The sequence below is a fragment of the Sminthopsis crassicaudata genome, chromosome 4, assembly GCF_048593235.1.
Source record: "Sminthopsis crassicaudata isolate SCR6 chromosome 4, ASM4859323v1, whole genome shotgun sequence".
NCBI lineage: Eukaryota > Metazoa > Chordata > Mammalia > Dasyuromorphia > Dasyuridae > Sminthopsis > Sminthopsis crassicaudata.
The window spans coordinates 295,158,039-295,176,739 of record NC_133620.1 but is presented as its reverse complement, the minus strand read 5'-3'; the positions used below and the strand labels follow the sequence as shown (position 1 = coordinate 295,176,739).

The following is an 18,701-nucleotide window of genomic DNA, read 5'->3' as shown; positions in this document are numbered from 1 at the left end:
TGGAGCTTGGGTTTCAAGTAGCAATATGTTTCCAGTCTCTAATACATTCCTTCAGTGAGGACCCAAAGAACCTACTTTCTAAGCTCTGGAGTGGCTTGGATTGTGCTTCTTGTCACCTAGAGGCAACAAAGGAGTCTTAAGACCTTTCACTGTGACTGTGCCAGGTCTGGCCTTCTCTATATCTTCCTAAGCACTTCCCTGCTCTTTTCATCATCCCTGACTTAAAATTAGAGTCTTAGGAAGGGAAAGACAAGAATAGGGGAACAGGAGTGGGTGGAAGAAAAGAAAGTTAGTCTCCCTATTCCCCCCTCCTCCCAACATGAAAGTTGAGCCTATACACACACCTCCCTCTACCTCCCCCACACTGGCCCCTCCCCTCCCATGGGGCATCTTCCTGGGCATTTCCGTTAACTCTGGTCGATTCCTCCTGAGAGTAGGAGGGGGGTGGGGATCTCTAGGCGGACCTGGGGTGGAGTGGGGTGGGGGAGGAGAGGAGAGGGTGGACTTTTGGCCTGTTCATTCCATCTCATCTCTGCTGTCAGCAGCTATAGAGCTTTCTCTGCTCCGTCCTGGAACTAACTGGAGAGCAAAGAGTCAGAGACAGGTCTAAAGAGAGAGACAGAAACCTGGCAAAAAGAAGAGCCCCCAAAAGAGAACAGAGGAGACACTGAAAAACCTGGCGTGAAGAGAGAACCCTAGTCAGATTAAAAGAGAGCTCCTCCCTCCTGCCCCTTCCTCATCTCCCCACCTAGGTTCCTGGCTTGCAGTTTCTATTTGTTCTTTTGGGGTTCTACCCTTTGGGGCATGCAGAGGCTCAGACTCTAGTCTCTCTGCCTTTTAGGTCCCCCTAGACTTCCATCTTCCCATCATGTCAGTTGCTGTAGAGACATTTGGATTTTTTCTGGGTGTGCTGGGGTTGCTGATGCTCGGAGTGACACTTCCCAACAGCTATTGGCGTGTGTCTTCTGTCCATGGCAATGTCATTACAACATCGACCATCTTTGAGAACCTCTGGTACAGCTGCGCCACAGACTCCACTGGTGTCTACAACTGCTGGGAGTTTCCCTCCATGCTTGCCCTATCTGGTACAATTTTGGGTCTGGGGGAAAAGGTGGGAAGGGACACTTAAATAGAAAAGAAGGAGTCCCAGAAGGGGAAGGAATTCCATTTCTGATATTATCTGGGTGACCTTGAGATAATTTTTATATAAGATTTAGCATTAGATGATCTCTAATGTTCTTTTCAACTTGGAATTTATATTCCTAGGGTGGCCTGCTGAGGGAAAATATAGGAAAGCATTATGTCACAGAAGGCTTGGTGTAGCTGGAAGGACATTGGATGATTTTGTATGCCTCATCCAGCTTTTTCTGTTCAATCTCCCTATTCTTGCAAAATATGGAAAGAGTAACTAAATCTCTAAGAGCTCTGACACTGTGTTCTTTGCTTTAAAGTCTTTTCAAGTTTTGATCTTTATGTTGTACAGTTGGGGAGTGGGAAGAGGCATCTCTAGTCTCACATTTTATCTTGACTTATCTAGCCCTTTACTGTGCCTTGGGGGCAGGGACTGTTGCCAGAAATTACTAATGAGAAGCCTTGTATCTAGGATAGGTATGCTGTATAACCTGCAAAGTTAAGTGTAATGTATTCTCATTACACTTGGGATGGGGAATAATAGTACCTAGAATGGTATCTGTTACTCTACAACCTTGAAGACTCATGATAGTTATCTGAAGAGTTGGAATAGATGCCCTCATAAAAACCTTCAAGCTCTGATATTCTTTAGTTCTGTAACTTCAGACTGTATTTAGAGGGAATGGTCATTCCCTCAGCTACCCCTCTTTCTTCTCAGTGGTTTGGGAGTGATTCTCACTGTATGTCCGCAGACAATCAGAAGAATCTCTCAAGATTCTATAGCAGTTTCCCAGGTTTACTACAGGCTGCTGTGACCACAATGTGACCACTTTTCTTAAAACTCCTAAAATAGTTTTCCCAGATGGAAAATGAGTTAGAATGTGGTTTCTTTATAGCTCCCCTCTACAATAAAATGTACTCTGTGGCCTTTAGTTTCTCACATATAATAATATCACCAGAGCCCTAAGTCTCAAGTCCTGCCTTTCTTTTCTCAAGCTTCATGTTAGTTTCCAAAACCAACTTCTTTCCTAGGATGGGAGTTTACTCCTGGCACCATATCTTACTTTCTGCTGCCCAGGAACTTTCCCTCCACCGCCTCACACTTCAGTGGTTTTGAGCTCAAATAGAAATGTGGGCCACCCAACATAAGGATCTCTGTGGGCTGCTTATTAACATTATCTGTGTTTTCTTGTATTTTTATGTATTTAATTAAATACTTCCCAAGTACATTTTCTTCTGTTTTTGGCCATATTCAGGAGTGTTGCCAGATACATGAAGCTATGTGTTTGAGACATCTCTGCCGTTGTCTAAGATGAAGAGGAGAAGATATTGACAATAGAATTATAGGTTTAGAGTTGGAAGGAACTTTAGAGATATCAAATCCAAATCCCTTATTTTGCTGAAGAGAAAATAGGTTTGAAACGGTGCCCAAGGCCACACAAATAATAAACAGCAGAGACCATATTTCAGCTTTAGTTGGTTTGACTTGCTCTTTTTATTCTTCCACTACCTACCAGTGAGACTGATGCAGCTTCCAAGGATTTGAGAACAGGAGAGTCTCAATGCATTTTACAGACTCCTAGGGAGGGTTTTATTGCAGCTTCTGAGCATCTCAGGAGCTTCAGCCAAATTCACCCCATCCTAATATACCAGAGCCTCTCCAGTGATCTTGTGGGAGATTACTCTCCTAATGGGAGATTGTTTCTCAGGTCATTTACCTGAATAGAAATAAAATGATAAAAGCACGATTCTTTGTCTCCATCATCCCTTTTGGAAGCTTTGAATCTTAGGGATCTTAAAATTACAGATCATCAGAGCTGGAAGGGACACAGTGGTTGAGCAAGGCCTAAAATTTAGTTTCCCTGATTTCCAAACCAAGTTGACTATCATTCTCTCTCCTATAATAATGTTCTCTAGAAAGGATGCTAGTTTTATCATAATCCTGAAGACCATCTCTATCTTTGAGGGCTGTGAGAGTTTAAGTTTTTCTGGCAGGAGTGTGATCACACTTCACCTCTTACAGCCTAGGGATAATAGGGTGAAAGAAGCCGTTCATTTCCTGAGGTGGGAGACCCTTTCTGGTTGTTATCCCCTCTCTATACTGCAATTCTTATTGACATAGACTGCTATCTAACTTGTGAAATCTGGGATAAAACCATTCTGTTTTCTGGGGTGCAACTCCCTCTTTTGTAAAAATAAATTAGATGGGAGACAGTCTTTCAGGTGCCTTCTATACCAGATAGTTATAGGTCTGAGATTATTTTTCCCCCCTCAGCACCAGAACTTTGAGGATCCAGAGTTGGACAAAGGGGAGGAATGGAGAGCAATCATATAAAGGGAACTGACACTTAGGAGGGAAGCAAAGAACTTGAAATGGGAGTGGGTATTCCTAGAGTACTTTGTCCTTCCCTTCACCTTTCCTTGCCCTCCCCCCCCACTTCTGTAGTTTCTTTCCTGGCTGTAAGCCATTCTCTTACCTCCCTTCAGCAGCATTGCCCCACCCCAGGAGAGGGGGGCAAGGTCCTTAACAATATCTGGCAATTGTTGAGAGAAAAGAGAATATAAAGGAATAGGTGGTGCTTGTGGTCAGTTCCTGAAACTATGATGTTTTAGTTTAGGAAAGGAATAATACTAACTCCTATTACCTAAGTCTTAGGATACTGCTGTCGACCCTCCCCTCTTCCACAGGACAAAGATCACACTTCAAAGTGAGATGGGGGTTTGCCTGACTCCCCAGGTCAAAGCTAGTGGAACAAACCATTGTAAGGAAAGAAGGGACTATTATAGGGAACTCAGAAAGTGAGGGTTCAGGCTGAGAAGCTGGGCCCAGGGTAGGAAAACATATTTCCTCTGCTCTACAAGTCCTGCAACAGCTAAAATTGCAATAGGGACCTAAGGAAGGCAAGAATGGACTTCTCTGAGAGGATGGGAATGGGGCATATAGGCATGGAGCTGACTATTATGACCTTTGCTTTACTCCTCTCCCCCTAGGAACCATCCAGGCTTGCCGGGCACTCATGATCACCGCCATCCTTTTGGGTTTCCTGGGCCTCTTTCTAGGCATTGTTGGCCTTCGATGTACACAGGTTGGGTCTGTGACACCTGAGGGCAAGGCCAAGCTAGCTGCTACTGCAGGAGCTCTGGATATACTGGCTGGTAAGAAAAGGGGTATAATTAGCAATTGGACATGCTGAAGGAACCTTACTGGGTTTGTCCTCTTTATTTTGTAGATCTATCAAGTAATATTACTGGCACTACTTTCATCTTCCATATCAACTGCCTTATTCTAGGTATTGAGGATAAGTATGAAATATTAGTAGGCATACTCCCTGCTTTCAGAGGAATTTAGAATCTAGTATTGAAGATAAAATATGTACACAGATAAATGTAATGAGAAATCTCAATTTAAGTCCCTACTTTTTGCAAGACATAGAGAATACAAAGATTAAAAACTAATTTAGACTAGAGTGAGGAGGGAAAGGAGGTGCAATGAGGTGCAATATGCACACAGGTGGATGTAATGAGCATGATAGAGTAAATGAGAAAAAGCATGCCAAGAAAATTTGAGGAGGGAGAGCACATTTGAAATACATAAAAACAAAATGTAAGTAAAAGTGCTATTTGGATTCAGATGAAAAAATATTTTTGGCTGAGAGTATAATGGAAGATTTTTTGAAGGAAGTAGTATTTAAAATGGGTCATGAAATATGGGAAACATTTCAAAATGAAAAAAGTGAGGGTATATTTCAGGTATGAGTGATAAATGAAAAATAATTATTAACTTGCTTATTAAGCACCAAATGTTAAGTGCTGAGGATAGAAATATAAAAATGAGACAGTCCTTTCCCTAGAGGAGTTTATACTAATTGGGAGAGACAACACAGATAAGGGAGTAATGGACAGAGAAGGGTATTTTGGTCTGGAAAGTTACAAGGACAGAGTGGAGCTGTAATACAGGGCAGTTGATTGACATCTGAAAACAATGGTTGTATTGATTTAATTACTGGGGGTAGAGTGGGATATGTTCTGGGCTGAGTGGATAGCAAGAAAAAGGCTGCAATGGACAGCTGGATTCCATTTGAAGCATAACTGTGTGAATTTGCTCTTACCTAATCATCAATCTGGACATCTCATTTTGAGTAGAATGATTCCCTCTGGGCTTAATCTCTAGAGTTCAGATAGTTTTTTAGGAGCAGAAGTCAAAGCTTAGAGTGGATACCCAAACTCAAATTTAGAACCAGCACAGATGGTTGAATGGGATGTGAGATGAAGAAGCAAGGCCATAAAGACAAGAAAGAGCAGTTGATGTCAGGAACTGCAAATATTCAGATAAAGTCCAGGGTAAATACATGTAAGAAAGTATGTGAAATCAGGTGGGATAAAAAGATTGGAATCTTTTCCAATATATTTGTGAATCTCTAATGTTAGATTAGGAATGACGTGATTGAGGTATTAGATAAATCACTTTGGGAGCCAGCTTTGTACTAGAGCAAGGGATGCTTTTTAATGTCTTGACTTCTTTGGCCATCTAATAAAACCTACAGACTCCCATGCATTTTTGAATGCATAAAATAAGATACATAGAATTACAAAAGAAACCAATTATTTGAAATACTTATCCACTTTTTTTTTTTTTTAGAAAGTTCTTATATCTTAAGTTAAAAACCTATGAACCAGTTAGGAGGCTATTAAATAACCTTCATCTTTGGCTTCTATTATAACTCCATTTAGTAGGCATCTCTCTGGACCTTCTTTCTCCCTCTTGGTGATTTCATTAGCTCCTATGTAGACATTTATCACCTTTAAACTGACAGTTCCTAGATCTCTCTCTACATCCAGCCTCTAATCTCTCTTCTGAACTCTCAAATAACCAATTGTCTATTGGATATCTCCAAATGGATGATCTGTAGATATTTTGAACTTAATCTATCTAAAACAGAACTTATCTTTTTCATTTAAATTATTCTTCTTTCAAGCTTTTTCTGTTTCTGTTGAGCACACCACCATCTTTTTTACAGATACAAAATATACAATTTTAAAGTCAACCTTATGTTATCTCTTCTTCAATCCCTATATCCAGTCTACTGCCAAGGCTTATCAGTCCTAGTTCCACAACATCTTTCACATTGCCCAGTTTTCTCAGCTCACATAGCATCAACCCTAATTAATACCTTTATCATCTATTATCTGGCCTATTGTTTCAGTCTCTCCCCTTTCTAATCCATTTTCCATGCACCTGTCAAATTGATATTCCTAAACATATATACATCTTGTATTTTAGAATGTTACATTTGTCAAAAATTATAAAGACTCCTTATTTTCTTTAAGATAAAGTGTACAAGCCCTCCACAATTTGGCTTCACTTTACCTTTCCTTCTCTGTCCTAGTCAGACTGACCTTCTAGCTATTCATTGTATGTGGATTCTATCTCCCACCTCTGCGTTTGTGTGTGTGTGTGTGTATCAGCTATAACGCACATCTAATCTATTTCAGGGTCCCTACAATATAATGAGATAGGTGTGTTATATTGGAGTCCACAGGCACAGTGGAATATAAACCCTCCTACCATGTCACACCAGGGGGTATATCCCTTCTAGGTATATGAAACATACCCCTTCTCTCTCTAGGTTTTTCCTCAGTAGCAGGTCTCAGTTACCAAAAATAGTCTACAAACCGTCTCAGCGTCCCAGGGTAAACTTGTTGTGAAGAAACAACCATTCACAATAAATGCTAATCGATTAAAACAATTACATAAGTAATAAAATACAATACATATATTTCTGTGTACTTGAACTTAGATTTTATAAGTTCTCACAATTAACCATCATACTTAAAAGGGCATTTAAGTAGGGTTAACTCTTGTAATATGAGTACTAGTTCTCTCTAAACCAGACTACTGCCAAGATTATCAGACTGGCTATCTTTGGGTTGGCTATACAGATTGGTCCCTATCAGTTATCCACCTACCTAGATGCTGCACTGTCCAATCAGAAAAGAGCTCACAGCCACATTTCAGAGGCATTCTTTTAATACAATTTTTGATCCACTAGACTTTTTCATAGACTTCAAAACCCCCTCCACTTTTCTTTCTTAAACCAGAAGTGGCAGTGGAGAACAAGCTGCTCTGTGTTACTGTGTTACTGTGAAATTTTCACCTCTCTAGCTCTAAATGTCCAAGCAGCTTTTCTGCCCTCTTGTGGTAATTTCACTTCACTAGTTCCTTTTCCCCCTTAGAAATTTTGAGTGTCTTGAATAGTTTAAATAAGAACCTTCTGATTCTTACAGACTCACTTTTTGCTTAAAAAAATCCTAACTCCCCTTGTTTCCCCTATTAAATTAAATCTTTTAAAAAAAATCAAAACTTAACCTCCGAGTGTTTTAAACTTGAGTTCTCATTTTCTTAGTTTAAATGATGTCTCATTTTCATAGTGGCCCATACATAAAACATACATAAGCAAATTAGGGAATATACCTATATTGCTCCAGCTCCAAAATCTCTAAGAAGGCAGTTTGCCTCCTTGATGCCCTTAAAACTATACTTCTTCAACTTTTCTCGACTTTTTAGTACATAAAAACTTCTTGTTTGCCATTAAACTGTTCTTACACAAGGAAGGCATTATACCACATTGTTAACAAAGTGATCTGAGTCCTTGGATCTAGAGCACATAACATTTTCTCTCCCAAACTGCCCAAATCTCATTTGAAAGCTATCTTTCTTCATATATGTATTTTAGCAGTTTATATTAAAAATGATAGTCCTTATTAGACATAAAATATTCCATATTATTTGATGATCAATAAATTTGCTCTTTTATACAAAAACACTTTTTCTCCCATCCTCCCTCTCCTCCCCCATCATTAAGAGCTCCTTATGAAAGGAGCCCTAAAGAGGCAGTCTACCATACATGACTCTAGCTCAACTTCCACCTCCCATAAGAGATCCTTACTGATACCACCCACTATCACTAGCACTTTCCTTTTAAAAATTACCTTATATTTATCTGCATACATATTATATTCTATCAGGAGAATTTAGACTTTTTGAGAAAGGGAATGGTTTTGCTTTTGTTTTTGGATTCCCTAGTGCCTAATAACTTTTACCCAGTAGATCCTTAATAAATATTTGTTGAATTGAATGACATAATGAAAACCTGAACATCTGTGGAAATGGAAAACAAAAGGAATTGAATTTCATAGGTAGAAAAAATGTGACTTGAAAGATGATTCGATATATGATACTCGGAATACAGTAGGACTACAGAATGAGGGGGAAAAAAGAACAGTACTATCCTGAAGTAATTTACATTCTTCAGAGAGATAATACATAAATGAATATATATTATTTTTTAAAGAAATTCTTAAAATTCTTAAAAATTTTAAGAAATAGTAGCAACTAGGAGATCAGAAAAGTGTTTCCAAGAGAGAAGGCATATGAACTGTCTTAAAGCTATAGGTTCAGGGGCAGCTAGGTGGCGCAGTGGCCAGCCTTGAATTCAGGAGGACCAGAGTTCAAATGTGATCTCAGACACTTAACACTTCCTAGCTGTGTGACCCTGGGCAAGTCACTTAACCCCAGCCTCAGGGGGAAAAAAAAAAAAGCTAGAGGTTCAAAGAGAAGTGAGGAGCGTGAGTATTCCTGGCATTAGTGGATACTGTGTACAAAAATATATAGATAGAAAATAGAATAGCAAATTCAAGGAATAGTAAGTAGACAATTTTGACTGGAAGACAAGTAAGGGATATGTGAAATATGTCCAGAAAGATAAGCTGACACTAGATTGTGAAGGACTTTGAATATTAGACTGAGAAGTTTATAATTGAAGATGACTCTATATTTTGAACTGGACAACTGCAACTATGGTGCCATTAACATACACTGAAAAGTTAGGGAGAAATTCAAGTTTTTGGAGAAAATTTAGTAGCATTTGGGGCTGGCATGTATCCCCATTCTCATTCTTGGGCAGCCTCACTCATACTAACCTGCTCTCATATTAGCAGATCTGAGGTTACCAAAGATCATTATCATGTGGCTATGAAAAATTCTCTTGGCATCTCAGAGATAATCCTGTTATTGCAGGGGAGGGATACAATTTTTTTTTAAACTATTTACCACTATAGTTCCTAAGCCCTTGCTATGGTATTATTTCCATTTATAAGAAATAGGCCACCACTACACTCCTGACATTTAAATTTTTACGTAATGATAAGGCAAAAACCAAGAATAATCATTAACTCAACATAAGGCAAATTCAGAAATAATTAATATGTTATAATCTGCCCATAAACCTAGGGCATATTCTCTCACTAATGTATATAGCATCCATGGAGTAGTGTGTGCATTATAGAAACATAGCACACTTAGCAAGAAACCAAGCAAAAGCTAGCAGGTGCTTACAAATCTTCACTTCAGGCCTTGATGTCTTCAGAATGTTCAGAAACAATGTTTGTCTTCTCTGATTGTATTCCTCTTCTGGTCCTCATAGATTTTTTTTTTTTTTTTTTACAATTTCATGATTTCTCCTTTATTATTGTCCCATAAAATGAATTTATGTATATGTTACACAAAGGACCTCAGTCTTCAGTAGTCAGTATTATATATAGCTCTTTTTTCTAGATAAATCTACTCTAATGTTCTTGAATTGATAAAGCTCACAACTATCCATAATAGGACTTGAAGAAAGTGTTTCACCATTGTTGGACAAGCAATTCCTTTAAGCCAGAGAACTGCAAAGTTCCTCAGTTTAACTTTCTGGGCAATGCAGATAAGCTTAGCCACTTCTTTGCTCAACAGGATTTTGTCTTGTCCAATCAATTCTTAGCCAAGTCTCTTTTCATAGTACAGAACTCACAGCAAAAGAGATACAAATCTTTCTATTTCTCCTTTTTAAACCAAAGAGGAAAATACAGAGCAGGTACTTTGAGTAGGCTTCTTTGTCTTAGGCCAAAGACATTAAGTTCAAAGAGAATTCATTTCTCTTCTAATGAGTTCTCCAGCCAATTGGCAAAGAAGTTCTTCTCTTCAGCTTATTCTCCTGCTGGCTTCTTCACATCAGACTTTTTTCATTCTTTCAATGCTTCAAATAAGAGACTTCTAAGTCTGTGAGATAAAACTCAAGAAATTAATCTTTCTGTCGGTACTGAAACTATTTTTATTTAATCTTCAGTAGTTTCCAAACAGTTTTTTGATTAATAATTTTGCCAGTTATAAATCTTTAAAACTTAAAAACTATAAAAAAGTCACATATAAATAAGTTGACAGACATATCCCTCCATATTTTATGACTGTTTTTTTACAAATTGATTTCATCCTTTCCCTCTATACAGTTCTTTTTTTTTTTTTCTGTTCCTGTTTAACAACCTAATTATTTGCTTATGAGGGGGTAGTATTTTATATTAATAAGTTCAGTTTTATACATTTTAAGGCTAGATATCATTAGAATAAGAGAGATTTGTGGTATGTCCTCATAGAAAGCAATAATTGAAGAGAATGAATTCAATCCAAAGTATATCTTTATTAAGCACCTATAATAGGTTAAGAGATTTTGTGAGATGCCATGGAGGATATATATTTTCCACTTTGTGGAATTTAATCTAATTGGAAAGATAAAATACATTTAAAGGAAAATAGTTGATATGTAGTTTTAAGATTTACAAAGTACATATCTATCAGCAAGCTCTTATTAAGTACCTACTATATTCCAGGTACTATGTCTTGGGGAGAGGAATATCAAGAATGGAAGAATCTCTTCTCTCAAGAAACTTATATTTTAATAGGGGTGGCAAGAAGTGTGTGTATGTGTGTGTAAATGTAAAGAGAACAAATACAAATACTTAGAAGTTAGAGAGAGAGGGTGGACACTAGCAGTTAGAAAGATCAAGAAGAGCTTCATGCAGAAGGTGGCAGTTGAAAGGAGAAGAGGGATAGGTAGCCATAAGTAATGAGTGAATTCCAGGAATAGAGGCTGACCGGTATAAATAAAATGGAAAAGCATTTATTAAGTGTGTGCTAAGTGCTAAACACTACAAAATATTGAGAATACCAACAGAAAAGTGAAAGGAATATTTCACTTAAAGAACCCACCTATGTCAGGGAGGCAGAAAATACAGAATAGTTCAGCAATAGTTCAATGTGCAACAGTAGTTCAATGACAAGGCCTGGCCTGGAGTTGGGGAGAGGGGCTGTCTTTAGATAGCATTATTGGGAAGGAGAAATCCTGGTGGAATTTTAATGGACCGGGATCTAATTGAAACCATTGGAAGAAAGAGTGGTACCATGGTGGTACCAGGACCAGACCCTAGGTCTCTTAATGGGGCAGGAACAACTGAGGTGGCTTAGGCAAGAAGGAAGATGTAGATTTGAGAAGATTCCTTGGTTCTTGTGAATGTGATGTGGATGATGAAAAAAAAAAAAAAACAAAAGAGACTAAGAAGGAGTGGTCAGGTAAGGAGGAGAATCAGGAAAAAGCATGTGACAAAAACCCAGAGAAGATTAGAATAGGAGATAGAGTATTACGTGTGAAGAATAGCAATAATAAGCCTAGTTTGGCTAGCTTGCAGCATTAGGGAAAGGGAATAATATACAATGAGTCTTGAAAAACAAGTTGGGGTCAGATTGTTAGGGGTTATAAAGACATTTTTGTTTTCTCCCATAGGCAATAGGGAAGCTGTGGAGTTTATTGAGTGATATAGTTGGATCTGCACTTAAGAAAAATTAATTTGGCAAGTGCATGGAAGTTGGACTGGAGTGAGGAGTGAAATTTAGTAAGAGACCACTGGGGAGAAGTGATAAGAGCATGAACCAAGGTGGTAGCTTTGTGAGTAGCCAAATAGGAGTGGATTGTAGGGATATTGCACAGATTAAAATGGCATGATTTGAAAACTGATTGGCTATGTGGATGAGGGAGACTGAGGAGTTAAAGTGTAGCCCTGAGGTTATGACCTGGGAAATGGGAAGGCTGGTGGTACCTATGCCAGAAGTAGGGAAGTTTAAAAGAAGGGCATAGGCTTAAGGGGAAAAGATTATGAGTTCAGTTTTTTACATGTTGAGTTTGAGATGGCTATGATATCCAGTTTGAAATGCCTAATCGTTGGTAATGTGAGACTTTAAGCTTAGTGGAAAGACTGGTGCTAGATATATATAACTCTTTGAATCATCTGCATAGAGATGACAGTTAAACCCATGGGACTTAATGAAAGTTACTGAGAGTATAGAAAGAGAAGAAGGGACTGACTGGGTCAGAGTCTTGAAGAATATCCAAAGTTGTCAGATGAATGACAAACCAGCAAAGGAAACAGAAAGATCAATCATACAGGTGGGAAGAAAACTAGAAAGAAATCAAGAGTATCCAGGAAATAAATAAGGATGAAAATTGGGGGAAAACCATCAGATTTGTCAATTAAACAAATAGTAATAATTATAGAGACAGTAGTTTCAGCTGAGTAATGTAGTAAAAGGAGTAAAAGGATTAAGGAGTGAGTGAACAAAAAGAAAATGGAAGCAATAAAGGTAGAGATGGATTCTTCTAAGCTTTTTGAGGAAAAAGAGAGGACAGATATATGATGATAGCTTGAGGAAATAGTATTTCTAATGAATTTTATTTTTCAAAAATGGAGGACATTTGGGCATATTTGAAGGCATTAGGGAAGGAACCAGTATTAAATACAAAATCCTTTCTTTGATTTTCAATAATGTTTGTATCCTAACTCCTTCCTATCTTTCCAGTTTTCTCATACCTTACTCCCTGCTCCATGCTTTTTGATCCAATGATACTGATCTCCTTGCTTTTCTAAGAACAAGACACTATCGCTCAGCCCTGCGCATTTTCTCTGACTGATCCCCATGCCTGGAATGCTTTCCCCTCATTTCTGCCTACTGACTTCCCTGATTTCCTTTAAGTCCCATCTAAAATCCCATCTTTTACAGGAAAGGTTTTCCTAAAATCCTCTCAATTTTACTGCCTTTCCTCTTTTAATTATTTCCTATTTATCTTATAACTTGTTTGTACATGTGTTTGTTTTTTTTTCTTCCCTTAATTTATGATCTTCTTTGATAGTAGGGACTGTCTTTTGCCAATTTCTCCTGGCATATAGTATAGGTTCTTAATAAATTTTTGACTGATTAAGGTAGAGTTGTGTGATAAGAGGGGGAAATGGGTAAATATGCTGGATAATATGAGAGGGTTTGAGCTCATATCCAACATCATAGCCAATCAGTTGTCAAATCTGTCTTTGTTATATCTCTCATATATACCCATTCTCTCCTCTGACACTCCAGGAACTTTAATTCGGGTCCTTGTGGCTTTATGCTCACGCTATAATAATAGCTTTCTGATTGGTCTCCCTGCTTCCAGTTTCCCAATTCTAACCTACCCTCCACTCATGCTGTCAAATTGATCTTCCTAACAGAGATCTGACCATATTACCTCCCTATTCGGTAAATTCCAGTGGTCATCACTTTCAGGATCAAATATAAAACTCTCTGTTTGGCTTTTAAAGTCCTTAATAACTTGTTCCCTTCCTATACTTCCAATTTTGTTATATCTTATTCTCTTCCATGTACTCTATGTTTCAGTGGCACACTGGCTTCCTTGCTACTGACACTCTGTCTTGTCTGGCTTCTTTCAAGTTTCAGTTAAAGTCTTTTATAAGAAGTTTTTCCTAATTTTTCTTACTCTTTCTGAAGCTACCCCTAATTTATAATATGTTACATTATATATAAATATAATTATTTATAAATAATAAACATATTATTTATAAATTTATAATTTATATATTTAATTTATACATAATTATTTGCATACTGATTCCCTTATTAGAGTTCCATGAGAGGCTTTTACCTTTCTTTGTATCCCTAGAGCTTAGCACAGTGCCTGACACAAAGCAAACAATAAATACTACTTGACTGGCATTAGAAGATTTGGCCCAAAAGGAGAAAGACGTTGGGAGAAAGGAGGAGAGAGGGATATTAATCAAGTGGTTTTTCGCTTAAAGAAGAAGGATGTTAATCAAGTGGTTTTTAGCTAGAGTTCATGGTGAAAATTTTCTAATTAAAGATCCAAGATTCTCAGCGGAAAGGGGAGAGACAAATTGAGAGGACTGAGAATAGAAAAGAAAATTTAAAGTATTTAATGTGTAATGTGAAATAGGGAAATAGAGATAGGGACTGTGGTGGGTAGAATCTGAAATAAACAAAAGGTTTGAGATTCTGAGCATATTGCTTTATTAAGCAATGCATGCCAACTCTATTACAAGTCAAAAACAGGCTTCTTCAGATTTGCACTGGATCCTGAATATAGGGAGAGACAGATTTTTATGCATTAAAAGAAAACTATTAACAGAATGTAAACCAAGATAGATTGCAATCTGATTTCCAATTGGAGGAAAGATTAGGGACTTTCCAAGTGGAGAAGGGAGGGCAAAAAGGTACATTTCTCAAAATCAGAAAAAGAAATGTCTCCGTCCCCTCTAAATGTCAGTATTCAATCAAAGGAACATATAAATAGTATCAGATTGACCAGTAAGTTTTCAGATAAGATATATGGGGTGCTTCAGATGTATAATTCTTTAAAAAAAATTATTTTAATGGCATATTATTTTTCCAATTATAAGATGTTTTTCAGTATTCATTTTTGTATGATTTTGAGTTCCATGTTTTTCTCCCTCTCTTTTTTACTTCTTCCCTCCACAAGACAGCAAGCAATCTGATATAGGTTAAATATGTGTAATCCTTTTTAAAATATTTTCATATTTGTCATATTGTGCAGAAAAATCAGTCTGTAGGGATAGCTAGGTGGCGCAATGGATAGAGCACCAGCCCTGAAGTCAGGAGGACCTGAGTTCAAATATGCCCTCAGATACTTAACATTTCCTAGATGTGTGACCTGGGCAAGTCATTTAACCCCAATTGCCTCAGAAAAAAAAAAAAAAAAAGAAAGAAAAAAAGAAAGAAAGAAAGAAAGAAAGAAAAATCAAAACACTTTTTTCTTAAAAGAATTTCTTTATTTTGTTATCTTCATTAATTCTACTTTGTACTTGGAAATGCCCATTTTACTTGGTGATGAAGTTTAAAAAAAAAATTAAGAATATAACCTCTTTAAGGGCAGGGCTTACTTCACTTTTGTATTGAATTTGCAGCATTAGGACAAAGCCTAGCACATAAGCCTGTCACTGTATGACAGTGGGCCTATTTATATAGGTAAGAAAAAAGAAAAGATACTTAACAGTACAAGGCAGAATATGCTTTAGCAGCTTATAGAGGGAAGGAAACATTTTGGATTGAATATTCCAGAAAAGTTTCATGTACTTTGGCTTGGAAGGACAAGGAAAATTTGAGCCTGGGAAAAGAAATGGGGGAGAAGGTGAGCATATATAAGGCATAGTTGGGGAAACAATAAAATCAGTTTGACTTAGATTCATGATGAACAAATAAGACTAGAGGGCTGGAGTCAAATTGTGGAGGTCCTTAAATCTTTGATTAAGGGATTTACTCACTGTGAATAATGATAGTTTTTGTATAGGATTCTGACAGATGAAAGTGTTAAGACCCATGTGTCTACTTTATATTGGACCATTTATCCTCTCTCCTACCTCTGAGAACATAGGTTCTATTTAGGGCTTCTCTTTTACCATGGCTTGGTTCCTTTCTTCTCTTTCCTCCACAGGGAGTAAGTATGGGAGCCTGTGGATATTGAGTAAAGGAGTGAGTCTTGGAAAGGTTCACTATAAATCTCCTTCCCTTCCATCTTGCCTCCCTTAGGTATGTGTGGGATGGTGACCATCTCCTGGTATGCCTCTAACATCACCCGAGAATTTTTTGACCCCTTGCATTCTGGAGCCAAGTAAGTATAGGAATTTCATAGCCAGTAACCAAGTTTCACAATCCTATTACACTCTTCAATTCTCAGTTGCCCACCTCAGTCTGAACCCTTCCCACATATTAGTAAGACCCTTCTCCCTTTCAGTTCCCCTCTTCAGCAATGGCCCCAAAACTCTTATCTATTCACCCTGTGCTGCTCCCAGGTATGAGCTGGGTCCTGCCCTGTATCTAGGCTGGAGTGCCTCCCTACTCTGCATCCTTGGGGGTATCTGCCTCTGTAGCCACTGCTGCTGCCCATCAGAGAGACCTTCGAACCGGTGAGCCTGGAGAGGGGGCAGGAAAGAGAGGGAGGGGACACAGGGAACTTTGGAGGAGGGGAAGAAGGGACTTCATCATCTGATTCTTGTCCCTAACCTGCTTGCAGTGACCATCTACCCTACAAGGCTCCCCTGTCTGTACTGCCCTCCCTGGGCCCTGCTTCTCGCTTGGCCCCAGGGGCTTCAAGTAACAGTGAAGCAAGCTTCAGCAAATACGGGAAAAACGCCTACGTGTAGAGAGACTTAAGTGGTAGCTTCTGCTCTCTTCTGTTGAACCATCGTGAAGGGAACAAGAAAAGGGGTGTGAGCACCAGTCCTGAAGTCAGGAGAACCTGAGTTCAAATCAGATACTTAACACTTCCTGTGTGTGACCCTGGGCAAATCACTTAACCCCAATTCCCTCAGAAAAAAAAAAAAAAGAAAGAAAGAAAAGGGATATGAGCTCCCCAAGTCAGACTTCACCCCATCGCTTTTGCTCCACTTCAATTCTGAGCAAACTCCAAGCATTCCACCATATTTCTAAACCCTACCCTTACTTTGCCATCATTCCACCATATTTCTAAACCCTACCCTTACTTTGCCATCAGGCTTTGCCTCAAATATCATATTCCGTCCCCTACAGAGATGTCTGATTGGAGAGCTTTCTCAATATTGCCTCCTTCCTTGACTAGACTTTTGGAGATACAGGGTGGGGGGGTGGGAACCACTGAATATGTGAATTTTGTATAAATAAAAGTTCATATTGCAACCATAGTGGTGAAACAAAGGGATTCATGATGCTGGGAAGTGGGTTGTGGTGGGTGGAGAACAGGGCAGCATTTGAAGATGGAAGGAGACAGCATGAGTGGGATGGCAAATATATACAGATCTATATGGTGGATATGCATATAAAAGTACATATCTATAAGTAAATTGTGGTAGCATAAGGCTCAAGTGTGTGTTTGTGTGTGTGTGTGTGTGTGTGTGTGTGTGTGTGTGTGTGTGTGTGTGTGTGACAGGGAGAATGTGAGAGAAAGGAGAGACAATGGATGTATAATCAGAAGATGAGTTCATATTCCTCCTTTGGCAAATAACTACTCCAATGCTCAGTTCTTTTGTCTTTAAAATGAGGATGCTTGAACTACCTACTTTATGTTGTAAGGGTTAAATGAACATGGATATAAAAATCTTTAAAGTGCTAGAGGATATTTCTCAAAAGAAGAAATGCTGCTTCCCCCCAAATTAATATTAAACTAAGTTAACTGGTTTAGGAAATTAGTAGATTTCTTTTTGTTGTTTTTTGGTTTTTTGTTTTGGAGGAATTACACATGCAATTTTGAAATACTTACTCTCTTTGGAAATTTAACAAATTGTCATTAGCTTGTAGTAGCTGAAGGGCTGGTCTTGTAGATCCTATCTTTGACATTTAAATTACATGACAAGGCATATATGAACCTTTTAATAACTTCAGTTTCTTACTTAACTGGAGAATGGGGATAATTATTAAAATAACACACACACACAGGATCATTGTGATTAAGAGAGTGAGGCTGGTCTGAGGGAGAGGTAATAAAGAAAGCTAATGACTGGGCAAATAAGCTAAAGACAAGCATCATCCTAATGAACAGATAATGACTTGGGATCTTCATGTCATCCATACATTGGAGTATTGGATACTAGATTTTAAGTTCCTATGACTTATCTACATTTTATCCTTCCACAGTACAACTGGCATCAATTGAGGGTGCTTTCAGACTTATAAAATTGCTTTCATATCTGAAAACATCCATCTCAGGATTCCTGTTCAGTTTTTTATCCTCAGCAAGGAATCACAAAGCAAAAGAGGAAACTGGGTTTTATAATATAGTCTCAAGCTCATCTAAGTCAGCACATGTACTGATTGTCATGTTCCTGAAATATTTCTGTTATGGTAAAGAAAAGGAACTCATGGAAAGAGAGCTCCTTGACCACATGTTCCAGGAAAAGAAGAGGAGGGGAAGGAGAAAAAGAGAAGGAGATAATCTCTTTTTTGAAATTACTAAATAGGTAATTATTCCTGGATCAATAGAGAATTCTTGCTGCCTTCAAGGAAGCATCCCAAAAGGTTTATTGTTCCCAAAGCACCCAAGTGCTTCAGTACTGAGTCACACATGATCAGTTGGAAGCAGCCAGAGTACCTCAGAGCATGGCAGTATACTCCAACCAACCTACATAAATAAAAAGAAAAATAAATTTACAAAAATTTATATAATGATTAGAATACTACTGGGTTCAAGGAGCTGGATTTTGTGCCCTCTCTCAACATCCATTTATGTTGGATCCATATATGTCGTCCAAATCAGGTTCACTTCTGGGGGAGCTTGACTGCCTAAAAGAAAGGTTTAGCTTCTTTTTCTCATATTCTTTGCTTCATTATAGCTGTAGGGAAAATTATTTAAAAGTTAGGTTTGGAGCTTGTT

At 38.1% G+C, this 18,701-nt stretch overlaps 1 protein-coding gene across 1 annotated transcript; it reads left to right on the top strand.

The window, feature by feature from the left end:
- The first annotated feature begins 514 nt into the window (after positions 1-514).
- CLDN15 (claudin 15) lies at positions 515-16,696 on the top strand. The gene is made up of 5 exons (XM_074264937.1): positions 515-1,085; positions 4,123-4,287; positions 15,887-15,968; positions 16,150-16,263; positions 16,371-16,696. Exons 1-5 carry the CDS (start codon positions 869-871, stop codon positions 16,498-16,500), a joined length of 708 nt encoding a protein of 235 aa, XP_074121038.1. The 5' UTR covers positions 515-868; the 3' UTR covers positions 16,501-16,696.
- Positions 16,697-18,701: the final 2,005 nt, after the last annotated feature.